Source organism: Dipodomys ordii, unplaced genomic scaffold (assembly GCF_000151885.1).
Source record: "Dipodomys ordii isolate 6190 unplaced genomic scaffold, Dord_2.0 Scaffold84, whole genome shotgun sequence".
Lineage (NCBI taxonomy): Eukaryota > Metazoa > Chordata > Mammalia > Rodentia > Heteromyidae > Dipodomys > Dipodomys ordii.
In genome coordinates, this window is record NW_012267300.1 from 5,829,518 (window position 1) to 5,844,229 (window position 14,712).

General features: G+C 47.2%; 2 protein-coding genes across 4 annotated transcripts in view; both read left to right on the top strand.

Annotated features, from left to right (window-relative positions):
• The first annotated feature begins 1,236 nt into the window (after positions 1–1,236).
• Ppp1r3e (protein phosphatase 1, regulatory subunit 3E) lies at positions 1,237–5,394 on the top strand. Of its 2 annotated transcripts, none has more exons than XM_013025340.1 (4): positions 1,237–1,653; positions 1,926–2,386; positions 4,392–4,532; positions 4,924–5,394. In XM_013025340.1, exons 1-2 carry the CDS (start codon positions 1,237–1,239, stop codon positions 2,346–2,348), a joined length of 840 nt encoding a protein of 279 aa, XP_012880794.1. In that variant the 3' UTR covers positions 2,349–2,386; positions 4,392–4,532; positions 4,924–5,394. The 2 variants fall into 2 exon arrangements, with proteins under 2 accessions (XP_012880794.1, XP_012880795.1); XM_013025341.1 differs by having other exon boundaries at positions 4,958–5,394.
• A 7,161-nt stretch (positions 5,395–12,555) lies between these two features.
• Homez (homeobox and leucine zipper encoding) overlaps positions 12,556–14,712 on the top strand; it is an 8,520-nt gene continuing 6,363 nt past the window's right edge. Inside the window, exons 1-2 of one of the 2 annotated variants that reach the window (XM_013025315.1) lie at positions 12,556–12,739; positions 13,023–13,291. Coding sequence is in view for 1 of the 2 variants with exons in the window: in XM_013025314.1 (XP_012880768.1) it covers positions 12,700–12,739 (40 nt within the window). In the remaining variant the exon portion in view is untranslated. The remainder of the gene's footprint in view (positions 12,740–13,022; positions 13,292–14,712) is intronic. The other variant, XM_013025314.1, reaches the window with a different exon arrangement.

A 14,712-nucleotide genomic window follows, 5' to 3' on the forward strand; every position in this document is an offset into this window, starting at 1 on the left:
GCTTTGAACCAACCCTCAGATCTCAGCCCCATGAGTAGTTGGGATTACAGGCCTGAGCCACTGGTGCACAGCTTCAAATGTGCCTATTTGTTCAGTAATTTAAAGAGACCATGAATCAGACACAGTTTTGCCCCCTCTCAGATTTGCAGTTGAAGATCAGAACTCTAACCTACAGTTCTTACATATGAGGAACCCAAGGTCCACAGAAGTTGTGTCTTGCTCAGAGTTACACTGCTACACTACACCAGAGGTAGGACTAACAACTAGGTCTTCCCACTGCTCAATTCAGGCTCTCCCCAATGGGAGTGTTTAGTCACCCACTCTTTTGAACGCAACACCTTTCTACTGATCTTTCCTTTGTACTCACTACCACCACCCCTTCCAAACCTGGAGCAGTGAGTTTGCTTGGCCGCAGTGGCTCATGCTTGTAATTCTAAACTACTCAAGAGACTGAGAACTGAGGATTGCAGTTCAAAGCCAGCCAGGGTAAGAAAGTCAATGAAATGCTTCAATTAACTAGCAAAAAAGCTGGAGTGGAGCTGTGGCTCAAGTAGTAGTGTTAGCCTTCCTTCAGTGAAAAAACTAAGAGCCAGTACTGTTGCAAAGAAAGAGAGAAAAAGAGAAATTGGGGGGGGGGAGTGAATGAAGGAAGGAAAAAAAAGAAAGAAGGAAAAAAGGAAGGAAGAGAAAATGATCAGATCTGAAGTTGAAGTCTTTTGACCCTTCTCTTGCAAGAAAACGAAAGACTACCTTTCCTTCCTCCTTCTTAACCCTTTCTGTGCTAGGGAGGTTGACCACATCACAAGGGGGAAAATGGGTGGCCTCACTTGGGACCGAAAGCTTGCAGTCCCCGCCCCCTGGTGCAGCAGCGAAGACGGATAGAGAGCCACCTGTCAGAGGGATGTGGGCGGGGGCCGGGGCAGCGAGGCCCGCAGGACCGGAGAGTAGACGCCGCTGAGCGCACGCTCAGAGCAGACAGCTCGCAGGAGGCAGGATGCGATAGTCTAAGACACTGGGAGCTGACAGCCAGAGGGAGGGAAAGGTGGTTACGGAGACCAGGCAGAGCCACCACGGGAGGTGAAGGATCGTGGAGGTGACAGCAAGGAGAGAACGCCGCGGCGAGGGGCTGCAGAAGCGGGCCCGGCGGTTCCCGTGTGGACGCAGAACAGGCGGGAGAGAGGGAGGGAGGGCAGGGGCAGGGCGCTTAGGGCTAGCCCAGCTGCGGCGGGGGGTGACATGTCCCGCGAGCGGCCCCTCCGCACAGACATTCCCCGCAACCTAAGCTTTATAGCTGCACTGACAGAGCGCGCCTACTACCGCAGCCAGCGGCCAAGCCTCGAGGAGGAGCTCGAGGAGGAGCTCGGCGAGGGCGGGACCCGGCCCGGTGCCCGATCCCGCGCTCACGCTCCACATCGGGGTCGCCGAGCTCGCTCTGCACCGGCCGGAGGCGGTGCCGCTCGTGCGCCCCGCAGCCGTAGCCCTGACACCCGCAAGAGAGTACGCTTTGCGGACGCGCTGGGGCTGGAGCTGGCCTCCGTGCGCCGCTTCCGTCCCGGAGAGCTGCCTCGGGTGCCCCGCCACGTGCAGGTTCAGCACCAGAGGGACGCCCTCCGTCACTTCGCGCCGTGCCAGCCGCGCGCCCGCAGCCTCCAGGTAGGCGGCCGGGGGCACGCCCCTTCCCCGGGACTCCCCCAGTTGGCCGCGGCGGGCGTGTGGGAGTAGAATTTCCAAGGAGCACCCATCCAGCTGCAACACAGAGCTGGCAACAGCCCTTCCCTTTTGGGGATCCCCAAGTTGGGAGTGGCTCTAGGCCACTCTTCTTTAAAGGGGCCCCATTCTGCCAGCCCGAAGCCGGGTCGGCCTCTGATTGGCCCGCACCTCTAACCACGCCCCGTTGCCTCCTCCCCGCCCCTCTTTCCACCCAGGAGGCGCGCGCCGCCCTGGAGCCGGCCTGCGAGCCCGGTTTCGTCGCGCGCCTGCAGGCACAGCGCATTTGCTTGGAACGCGCCGAGGCGGGCCCACTGGGCGTGGCCGGGAGCGCGCGCGTGCTGGACCTGGCCTACGAGAAGCGCGTGAGCGTACGCTGGAGCGCCGACGGCTGGCGGAGCCAGCGCGAAGCCCCCGCCGCCTACGCCGGCCCGGCCCCGCCCCCTCCGCGCGCCGACCGCTTCGCCTTCCGCCTGCCCGCGCCGCCCATTGGAGGTTCTCTGCTCTTCGCCTTGCGTTACCGTGTGACGGGTCACGAGTTCTGGGACAACAACGGTGGCCGAGACTATGCTCTACGTGGGCCCGAGCATCCGGGCAGTGGCGGAGTCCCGGAGCCCCAGGGCTGGATCCACTTTATCTGAGACGAGGCGCTGGCCCGCCACTACGGAGAAACTCAAAGGCACCCGGGGCGGGGGCGGGGAGGGGGGCGAGGGGAAGCCGAGGGGGGCGGGAGGAAAGGGGGAAACCAAGGTCGGCGGAGGCCAGGGTGGGAGAAATCCACCAAGTTCAGAGAGGTTGGGGAGGAAAAAGCCGGCTGAGTGTAAGAGGGAACTCACGGCACAGAAAAGACATGCAGAAGGGCGCTGGAGGGATTAGAAGCAAACAGAAAGGAGGGTAAAGATGGAAATGGGAGAAAGTACCTCATAAGCGGCGTTATGGATTGTGGAGGTTTTTGATATGTGAAGGCATTCAGATCGCCCCTACTAGCCTTGGCAACCTCGGGTCCTCCATCCCTGCCCATTTTAGCTTTCTTTCATCCACAATCGCATTGCTTAATCCTGGGGACTTGGCCATTGCTCCCTGGATTCCCTTTTCACCCAGTCTTCATGGTCTGGCTGGGAAGTACTGACAGTAGTCAGAGCTTCTTTGCCTCCAGGCAGGCAGGTGGGAATTAAGGCAATTGTAGCCCTGTTCTTTTAGTTAAATAATGGGACACCTAAGAGGTTGGTATACTCAGGGCTTCCAGAAAAAAATGCCAGCCTTATCTTTCTGGGTGCCTTCTTAACCTCTAGCACTTTATGGACTGTTTGTCAAGGGGCACAAGAGTCTTCACCATTGTTTTTTTCCTGCTATAGTAGAAAAGGAAGTCATTGACTAGTTGTATAAATTTGGACACATTACCTGTTTGAGTCCCAGTATCCTTCTTGTGAAATTCGGTCTGAGTTGGGTGATCTCTTAAGGCTACTATTTGACATTTTATGATCTGTGCATAGCACCCTGTAGGTTAGAAGCTACATCCGCTAACCTCATGTGACAGTGAAGATTGCACAGTACCTTCAACCCATGGTTAGGTCCCCACATTTTGGGCACATATATTCTAGAGCCCAGGAAAGATTCTAGCCTTCAGCTACAGAGTATTCCAGAGCTTCTTCCAATTCATTGCTAATCCTACACCCCTTGCTTTTTTGCATTTGCCTCTACAGATTTCCAGCAGGGGGTACTCAGAGAGAGCTTTGGGAAGTGTATCTCCATTGAGAAAAGTAATGCTTGGAAGTCCCAAAATGAAAAGAAGTAATGTTGAGACCTCTCTGGATGAGAAAAGATTATTGGTATACCTGGGTACTGGTGGCTTAGACCTGGAGTCATAGTTACTCAGGGAACTGAGATCTAAGAATTTCATCCAAAGCTAGCCAAGCAGGAAAGTCCATGAGAGTCTTGTCTCCAATTAACCACCAAAAACCTAGAAGTAGACATGTAGCTTCAGTGATGGAATGCCAGCCTTGAGCAAAAAAGCTAAGGGACAGCCAGGCCCTTAGTTCAAGCCCCAGTACTAGCACCAAAAAAAAAAAAAAAAGATTATTGATATTGATAAAAGAAATGGAGCCGGGCACTGGTGGCTCATGCCTATAATCCTAGCTAATCAGGAGGCTGAGATCTGAGGATCGTGGTTCAAAGCCAGCCCAGGCAGAAAAGTTCGTGAGACACTTATCTCCAATAAATCACCAGAAAACTGGAAGTGGCCCTGTGGCTCAAGTGGTATAGTACTTGCCTTGAGCTGAAGAGCTCAGGGACAGCTCCCAGGCCTAGAGTTCAAGCCCCACGACCGATTAAAAAAAAAAAAAAAAAAGAAATGGAAAACCTATCAAGAATAAGAACAACTTAGAAATTAAATGGCACCAGAAGATGGCAGTCTCATTCATATCCTGAGTCAATTAAATGGAAAACCTGATTCTTCCACGACTTCACATTCAACCTGTTGTTCTGGTTAACTTTAACCTCTGGGTCATTTCTTTATTGAGTCCATGCTTATCTTTTTATCCTCTGACCTCTTTGCTCTTCTCTTTCTTCCCTGGCCATCCCTTCTCATCTCTTTTTTCTTTGAATATGTAGGATATTTATTTACCTTTATTTCCTCCTTTTTTCTCTTTATCCTTGTTGAGCTCTGTTATTCCTTCTCCCTTCAGAAGAGGTGAAGACCCTACTTCCTTTTCTTCCAAGACCATGGTTGATCCACCTTTCTCCTTCAGGCTCCTTCACTGTCTTCTGAAGGGAAAAGAGAGAAAAGAAGCAGTTCCTGTTATTATAGATGAACAAGGAGCACTCAGGTAACTAACTCTCCACACTTTTTTTTTTTTTCCTTGGGTCTGGTCGTGGGGCCTGAACTCTGGGCCTCGGCACTGCCCCTCAGCTCTTCAGCTCAAGGCTAGCGCTCTACCACTTGAGCCACAGTGCCACTTCCGGCTTTTTTCTTTTTGCTTATGTGATACTGAGGAATCAAACCCAGGGCCTCAGGCATGCAAGGCAAACGCTCTACCACTGAGCCACTTTCCCAGCCTCTCTCCACACTCTTTTCTGCCATTCATTTCTCAACATATTCTGCCTTCTCCTTTTCTCTATCAGTAAGTAGAAGAGAGTGGGCATATATGCCCATATTTGCCCCTTCTCTCCAGAGCCTCAGTCCTTTGACAAGAGATAGCTGGGTCATTCCTCAAACAGGTGCCCATTTAAACAACATCCTTATCTTTTGAAGAAAAAAGAATTTCATGCATCTTGTGGATCACCTTCAGGTTCAAGTTCCAGCAAAGTGAAGAGAGAAACTGTATTGGAAACCATCACTCAGTGCACTGTTGAGTCATCTGAGGGGAGCCCAGGAAGTCTGGGTCAAGGTTCAGTGTGTAATAATGTCTTGCCTAATGTGTATGTGTTGTTATGTTGAATTAGCAATAATCATAGCTCACACTTAACATTTGTCTGCTAAAATGTATTTTACATGCATGCTCAAAACCTATTGGTCAATTATCATTGTCTTTGTTTTAGATAAAAGTCTCAGAAAAACTTAGTAATTTGTTTAAGATCACACAGCTAGGAAATGGCACTGCTAGGATTTTAAGCCCAGGTAATCTACAGATACTATATGCAATACCATGATGTTATTTTTTTTTCTTTAAAAATAAAATTACAAACATTGTTTGTGTATCATCTCTTGCTAGGAAAAGACCTGTGCCTTTTCATCCTCCTATTCTTGTGAACTGGCTTGGAGAAGGCAAAGCACTGAGGGTCTCAGTCTTCCTCTGTTTTTCTCAAAAACTTGCTGTTGTTACCTGTGCCAGTGTCCCAGCTCCCCAGGACCAGAAGGGGCCACTCTATCTGTCTGCTAAAGAACTCCGGAGTCTATTGATACCATCTAGAAGAATGGATTGATTTTCTTTACCCATTAAGGAATGAAAAGGCAGGAAAATGTTTAAGATAAACCAAGTAAGTTTATTTGAAAGTGAACAGAAAGCAGTGAAAGTAGTAAGACTTTTAGTTCCCTGACCTAGGATGGAATCCAGGGCCGTGGCAGTGAGGAGGTGGTTGAAGGCTTCCGTATGAAACCATAGATCCTTGAGATCAGTTTGTGAAAGGATTTCAAGATGGCTAACAAAAGGGAAGATTTAAGAAGTATAAGTTTTAGCAAAGTTTTATTTTAGTACATTAGGGTTAAGGTAGGGAGAAACAGAAACATTCTAAACCTCCCCAGTAGGAAAGAGGAGTTATGACTCAAAATGGCAATTGTTACCTGCCTTTATTCCTTCTGAACTAAGGGAATACAGATGGTCACAACTAGAAGCCCCCCAACCCTTAGACAATGGTTCTGGGTAAGCAAAAATATGGAGTTATCTCTGGGCCTACTCAAAACAGGGACCATAAGTGAGTCTTAAGCTTCCTTTCATCAGATAAGCCTCTCATCTTGCAGTCTACCCATTTACAGAGAGTGGCCAAGTTTTTACCATTTCAAAGGAGAAGGCAATTTTAGATAGCTAACCCCAATTAGTTTTCTCTGGTCTTGTAACTTAGCATTAAAGTGGAGGGAGCCTAACTGCTTTGTTGTTTCCTAGTTCCAATTTGAGTCTGCCCATTTTTATAGTTATTAAAAATAATATGGGCTGGGAAGGTGGCTCAGTGGTAGAACGCTTGCCTTGCATGCATGAGGTCCTGGGTTCGATTCCTCAGCACCACATAAGCAGAAAAACAAAAGCCGGAAGTGGCGCTGTGGCTCCAGTGGTAGAGCGCTAGCCTTGAGCTGAAGAGCTGAGGGACAGTGCCCAGGTCCAGAGTTCAGGCCCCATGACTGGACCTAAAAAAAAAAAAAAAAAGAAAAACTTTTCTGAGCTCTCTATAAGGAATTGCCTTGCTTAGACTCCCCATTAGTGGGATTAAGTTAACAGTTTCCTCCATTGTCCCAAGGCTAGGCCCTGCCCTGAGTTGAGCTGTCTTCTCTTTCACTTATAATGATAAATGCTACACCTATGGTACTTGGACTTATAAACTGTCAGTGCCACCCCACCTTGTAAAATGGGAGAAAATAATGAATATTCTTGAATATTCATTGTGTTGTTTGGTCCTCTTGAGATTCCCAAAAGTTCCTGCCCGTAATCCTTTGGTGTGTACCTCTCTCTTAATGTGAAAACTGAGACTATGTCTCCCCTGCTGACTTCCTGAGTTTGGACTGACCTGGCACAACAATATTACATAAACCCTACTGTGCACATCAAATGAATTTGTCTATACTTCCTTTCCTCTGTAGTATTGTTTCCAAAACTTATCCATATTTCTTCCAGCCCCACTAAATGAGTACTCTAGGTAGGTCTGCAGCCAGGGACTACTATATCCCTGGTTGCTGGGAAATCTTTAGGGGTTAGCCAGATCTTCAGGGGTCCTGTCGTGTGTTACGTGTTACAGGATCTTACCACCATTTGGGGTAATAGGAAAGTACCAGGGCCTAGCTCTTTAGTTCCCTGGCACCAGCAGCTGCTGTTAAAGAGAGCCACTTGGGAAAAGCTGTTTCCTTTTTGGTTGGGACTGTTTTCTTAGGAGGCCATTTGAGTTACATTCAATAGGCACTATGGAAAAGCAAAGCTCTTTGTCAAAAGCAACCCTGAAGCAAAGGATAAGAAATATGACAGACAAGACCTTTATCTAGCCTAGGATAGAGTGATAGAAGTGATTAAAGGAAAGAAGTCCTTGAAAAAGATCAAGTTCTATCTGGTAACATAACTCAAGTGGTACATAGTACTTGCTAGCATATACAATGCCCTGGGTTCAATCTCCAGTACCCACCACAAAAGGAAATTCTTCAAAAAAAAGGAAATTCTTCAAAAAAAAGATCTAACAGGATTAACTCTCATAATCACCTAAAAGATGAAAGAATTCATTACCCACCACCTAAGGAAAAAAACACCTTACTAATATAGAATGTCTAGCTGGAGCAAGTTTAGATATGTTATCATGTCATAATGGCCAAGTTGTGATATCACAACGGAACACCCACTCTTCCATGCATGGTGTAATGAAGCCAGACATGCTGAAGGGAAGAGTCAGCATGAGGAACAGACACCCACAGAGAGGTAAGCCCAGGGCTGCTTCTCATGGTTTATTGAATACCTAGGGGCTCTGGTCCTGATCTCTTTTGAGACTTCTTAGTTTCCTGATGGGTTCTTCAAAGAATTCTTTCACAAACACATTCAGCGTAGCTTTTTTTTAAATAAGTTTTTTATTGTGAAAATACTGTACAGAGGGGTTACAATCACATGAACACGAGCAAGGTAATGAGTACATTTCTTATCAAGCATTGTTGCCTCCTCCTTTGTTTTTTCCCCTACCATCCCTTCCCTCCCATCTCCCAATCTCCCCAACTGCGTCATCTCCCCCCCACCACACACACACACCTTCAGCGTAGCTTTTGCTTTCTCAGATCCATCGATTTCTAGGACTTGCAGTTCTCTTTGGCTCTTTAGTTCTTCCTAGCTCTGGTATTTCTTAGAAGATGAGACAGATGCTGGAGCAGGATTCTTTTATCCATTTTGTTAGTCCCAGGGGTAGATCCATGTTTCTGAGTGCTAAAAGTCTACAACTTGGAAGGAAAAAAGATAAATTCAAAATTACAAACCAAACTTGGGCACAACATGAGGAAAGATACCAAACAAATTGGTTTTTACAAAGATGATGAAAGGGGCTGGGAAGGTGGCTCAGTAGTAGAGTGCTTGCTTTGCATGCATGAAGTCCTGGGTCCTCAGCACCACATAAACAGAAAAAGCTGAAGTGGCGCTGTGGCTCAAGTGCTAGCCTTGAGCTGAAGAGCTGAGGGATAGCGCCCAGGCCCAGAGTTCAGGCCCCACGACCGACAAAAAAAAAAAAAAAAAGATGATGAAAGATTATGTGGCAAATAGGTTTTCTTCAGTATATTTCATGCTCTTTGATATGATTAGGTAGTATTTAAAGGATAAGAAGTCAGGCACTAATGGGTCATTCCTGTAATCCCAGCTACTCAGGAGGCTGAGATCTGAGGATTGCAGTTTGAAGCCAGCCCAGGCAGAAAAGTATCTCCAATAAACTGGAAAAAAAAATAGAAGTGGTGCTGTGGCTCAAGTAGTATCCTTGAGCACAAAGAGGCTCAGGGACAGCATCCAGGCTCTGAGTTTAAGCCCCAGGACCAGCAAAAAAAGAAAGAAAAAAAAAGAAGAAACTTAACATCATATAGCTCCATTCTGAGGAGCTAGGGAGTAGTTTTAACATGGGGGGCTGGCACAGTTCAGCCCATAATATCATATCTACATGGAAACAACTTATTCACAGAAGTAACTACTAACTACACATAAGTATACCTACTCAAACTAAATGGCTTTTTGTTTGTGGCAATGCAGGGGCTTGAAGTCAGGACCTGAGCACTCTCCCTGAGCTGCTTTTGCTCAAGGTTAGTGTCCTACCCCTTGAACCACAGCTTCATTTCTGGCTGTTTTTGGTAGTTTATTGGAGATAAAAGTCTCACAGACTTTCCTGCCCAGTCTGACTTCGAACCACAGTCCTCAGATCTCATCTTCCTGAGGTGTGAGCCGCTGGCACCTAGCTCCCAAACTAAACATATTTCCTACTTACTTAGCCATTTCCAAAATATCTGGCATATCTAGGGTTTCTATATTGCTAACTGATGAAGGGGAAATCAAAAGGGAAGAGACACCAATCTTTTTTCTTTTTTGTTAGTTGTGGGGCTTGAATTCAGGGTCTGGGCACTGTCTCTGAACTCTTTTGCTTAAGGCTAGCACTGTAGCACTTTGAGCCATAGCTCCACTTCTGTGGGTTTTATTTTTTTGCGGGGGGGGGGGTCCAGCTGAACTCTGGGCCTGGGTGCTGTCCCTCAGCTCTTCAGCTTAAGGCTAGCGCTCTACCACTTGAGCCACAGCGCCACTACCAGCTTTTTTTTTCCTGTTTATGTGGTGCTGAGGAATCGAACTCAGGGCCTCATGCATGCAAGGCAAGCGCTCTACCACTGAGCCACCTTCCCAGACCTTCTGTGGGTTTTGTGTGTGTGTGTGTGTGTGTGTGTTGAATGGTTAATTGGAGATAGGAATTTCAAGGAGGTTTTGGTTTTTTTGTTTGTTTTTTCTGCTGGGACTGGCTTTGAACTGCAATCCTCAGATCTCAGCCTCCTGGCAAGCTAGGAAGTAAGAGCCACTGGTGCCTGGCAAGATACCAATCTTAACCACATTTTCAGTTCAAGTAAGTTTTTGCAAATTTTACAAAACCTCATGTACATTGTCATGTGGCTGGGTCTCTCTCACTGCCTTACAGGAAGCACCTTGAAACTTTGGAATCCTTAGATATAGATGGAGTAAAGGTATCATCCTTGCTAATCACTGAGCCTTGCAAAAGGAAAGAACATTTTTACCAAAGGTGGAGCCATTAACATCTGTATATTGAATATAGTAAGTCCCTATTCTTCACCACAAGTTCCTGAAAGAGGGGCTGAATATTGTCCTGCTAAAAGTGGGTCCCTCCCTTCTCTCATATTGTCTGCTTAGACTTCTTCCTCTTAATCCAGTTCCTACCTCACTGCACTCCATCTTCTAAACCTAGAGGGTGAAACTTGAAGAGGCTTCATCTTAGAATTCACTCTAGAATTGGGTCAAGGGAGGTTCTTCCTTTTGTGGATTATCTCCTTTCCTCCCAGTCTCCAACTCAGGAGTGTCTTGAAATAGAAAGGTGACCAAGTTTTCCACCTTTTATTAGTTCCAATTTCATGATCAGAGGACAGCTAGAGTGACTCACCAATACTTCCAGGGTTAGGTAATTAGTTCTCCTATAAAGTTCCATCCTGGCTTTCTAGCCGAACATGAACACTTTCTAGTTAATCCAGTCTAACAAACTGTTTGGGTCATGAGGGAGCAATCTCTTTCTTGGTAATTGAAGGCTATCACTAGATAAAATGTTCTACTTTTTCCTTCCATCATTACATACAAATCAGTAGAGCATTGTATTATCATGATTTAGGAGAATGCCTTAATAGATATCAACAGTCCTAGCTCACACCCTGAAGAATCATCACTGGTTTCTAACTGATTTCTAATTAGTATGTAATTACCCTCGTTATTATTTTTTTTTTCCAGTCATGGGGCTTAAACTCAGGACCTGGGCACTACACCTGAGCTTCTTTTTGCTCAAGGCTTGTACTCTACCACTTGAGCCACAGTACTACTTCTGGCTTTTTCTGTTTATGTGGTACGGAGGAATGAAACCCAGGGCTTCATGCATGCTAGGCAAGCATTCCCAGCTCCCTATTTTTTTTTTTTTGGGTCAGTGTGGGGCTTGAACTCGGCGTGGGTGCTGTCCCTGCGCTCTTCAGCTCAAGGCGAGCGCTCTACCACTTGAGCCACAGCGCCACTTTCAGTTCTCTAGTGGTTTATTGGAGAGAAGAGTCTCATAGACTTTCCTGCCCGGGCTGGCTTTGAACTGTGATCCTCAGACCTCAGCCTCCTGAGTACCTAGGATTATAGGTGTGAGCCACCAGCTACTGGCTTTAATTTTTTTTTGTAGGGCTTGAACTCAGGACTTGAGCACCATCCCTGAGTTTCTTTTGCTCAAGGCTAGCACTATACCACTTAAACCACAGCTCTACTTTGGCTTTTTGGTAGTGAAGTATCATGAACTTCACTGCCCAAGCTGGCTTCAATCCAAGATCCTCAGATCTCAGCTAGAATCCTCAACCAGATCTCAGATCTTAGAGTAGTTTAGGATTCAGGCATGAGCTGCTGGTGCTCAGCCTGATTTTTTTTTTTTTTTTTTTTTTGCTCTTAGGAGCTGCAGTTGTTACTAAATGTAATGAAAATTAGCGAGACAGACTATTAAGAGAAAATAGACAGCTTTGAAGCTTTGTGCCAGTTCTGGAGCTTGAACTCTGAGCCTGGGCACAAGGCTTTTTAAAGAGGACCTGGGAGATGTCACTGAAGAAAAAAGTGTTCCCAATTTTTATTATGAAGATGGAGAATCCTAAATAGGCTAAATTTGGCCCAGAACTTCATACAGTGTGGGGTAATGCTTTCCTCAAAAGCATTTTATTGTGACCCTTTACTTGACAGGGAAAACCAAACTCCCCAAATAGGAAGCAGAACTCCGAACCCTTTTTACCAGGGCACTGGGAGGAGCCAGAGGGGTCTGGTAGGTTCCAAAATGGTGACTCCAACGTTTCATCTTCAGGAACACCTTTCTGGTATCAGATTGACCCATGAGACGACTGGTTCCTAAGATCCCCCAGAAAGATTTTGGGTGCAAGATATCTGATCCATCTCAAGCACAAATTCTCAGTGGCTTGAGATTTTTTGGGTTTTGTTTCAGTCTTTTTGGTTATACCGCTTTCTACAGCTGAAGCTGCTGGTGGCGGCTAGGCATGGGCTGGGGAGGACAGGGCTCCTGTGTAAGTCAGGAGGAAATATTAAAAAGGACTCCCAGAGGACTTCCTAAAGCAGTAAATGTAGTTATTCCCAGTCCAGACAGGTACAGAGAATTTAAGGGAGAATGATACCCAAAGTACTTAGAAGGTCCTATGCTGATAGGTCGAGTAGGCGAGGTACCACTTAAAGTACCCAGTCCCTGGGGACACCTTCTTGGCTGACCCCAGCCGTGAACCGGGCAACCAATTGCAGTCTTCAGCCGAGACCCTACGCAGCCAATGACCGGTCCAGTGCGTGGCGTTGGTGCCCGCCTGCTGGTACCCGCCAATCAGAACTCAGGCCACCTTGGCACCGCCCCTTGGGCACCCACCCACCCATCAGCCCCGCCTCCAACTCGCAGGAGCTGGGAGGGCTGGACCCCCAGGCTCTCGGGGGCGGGGGGGGGCAGTCCTGGCCCCGACCCTCCGCGCGGGTGGGCTTGGAGCAGGCCGCACCGATTTATAACTCCACTCCCACCCGGAGGCCCTCTGCCCTCTTCCCCTCCCCGCTCCCCCTGCCCCCTCGGCTCATGGTGCGAGGCTGGGAGCCGCTGCCCGGGCCGGACCGTGGTGAGTGACCCCCAGCCCCTGAACTTCCCCTCCCAGCCGGTGCGGTGCTCGACCTCCGACCTCCAGAGTCTCATCCCAGCCGGGAGGAGGAGAATATTAGGTTCGAAGTCGTCCGATTCTCCTTTTTTTCCTCCGGACTTTTTGGTTACTTGTTTCTGGGGAGGGCGAGGGGGTGTGAGGGAGTCTGGGTTGGGGTGCCCTTGGCCAGGGGGGAGGATTGAGATTCGCCTGCCTCCTGAGGCTCACCCTGTGAGTGCCAACAACTTTTTGTTCTCTGACCCAGTTCCGAGCAATGTAGACTGCCTGTGAAATGGAGGCTAGGAGAAACAGTTCCTTCCCAGGCCGCTCCCACATCCCCATGACGACCCCCAGGCAACCTCAACACACAGAACCGGACTGAGAGGTTTAGGAGAGACTGCCCCTGACTCGTGCCCAGCCACAGACAGAAAACCAACCTGGAAACCAGGAGCCCAAGTCCTCAGCAGTTCCCGGTTGTTGCGTCTTAACTCGAGACTTCTAAACTGAAAGAAGACTCAAGCTGAGACCTGTTTGGTAATGTGGGCCTGGATCAGATGTTTTTTGTGTGTCCTATAAGCCTCTTTGCCATACAATTGAAGCTCTTTTATATTATTAGGTTAGGTAGTAATTATAGCATCAATTGAAAAAGACAAAGTTAGGAATTTTAAAGATAATGCATACATATCTTAAGTACAATAATTTAAAAGTACATTTACTTCACCAATCTTTTAGTGCTGAGACTTTATAACTCTATTGAATGGAGTTCCCAATTGCCTTTCTAGTTTTTACTACACAAGGGAGTCTCCTTGCTGCACCCTGAGAACTTTATCAAATTAGGGATGTTTGGGCCCACATCCAGGCTAATTAAATCAGAATTGAGAGGAGGGTGGTCTTTTAACTTTTCCAGGTCATACCAGTGTATCACTATAGATGAGAGCCTCTCAGACACTTTTCATCTATAATTGCCAGTTTTTGTTTCTAGAAAGTGAAGTGAGATTGGATACTTCCCTGGAAGGAATATAAGTGCAACACTTTTGAGATTTTCAAGGCTTATCACCAGATTTACAGTTGACTTGCTCACTGCTAACTTACCAGTTTTTACATGTATATTACTCTTTATGTCTCTGCAGAGTATTTTATTTTTTATATTTTTGTTTTTTGTGGTAGGGTCTTCAGTTTCCCAAATTGACTTAGTTTTCATAGGAACAGTTTTGGTTGGTGTGTGTGTGTGTGTGTGTAAGACATGGGACTTGAATTCAATACCTGACACTTTCACTTACTGGCTAGCACTCTACCAGCTGAGCCACACCTCCAACCTCAGGAACAGTTTTTAATGAAGTATTTTTATAGGCTTATGTGATGTTTAACATTATTATATACATACTGGAAAAAAACACGGGCATAGGTAGGTTTTTTTTTTTGGGGGGGGGTCCTGTTGTGGGCCTGAACTCTAAGCCTGGGCACTGTCCCTCAGCTCAAGGCTAGCGCTCTACCACTTGAGCCACAGCGCCACTTCCGGCTTTTTTTTTCTGCTTATGTGGTGCTGAGGGCCTCATGCATACAAGGCAAGCGCTCTACCACTGAGCCACCTTCCCAGCCTGGCATAGGTAGTTTTAAAATCACACAAACAGTTCCACTCCCACAGATAAACTGAGTGAGTCCAACGATTTGGGTGCACTGGAGAGTACCACTACACTGCGTTGTTGGTCATAGAATCCAATGGGTCAGGAGAGCCAGGTTCCTGCCCAGTGGATCACCCTTTCCATTTTCTTTGATACTTCTAGCAATTTGTCCCTTCCTTTGTCTTCCCATTCAATTACACCAAGCTTTTTTTTTTTTTTTTTTTTGGGTCCGGTCGTGGGGCCTGAACTCTGGGCCTAGGCGCTGTCCCTCAGCTCTTCGGCTCAAGGCTAGTGCTCTACCACTTGAGCCACAGTGCCACTTCCGGCTTTTTT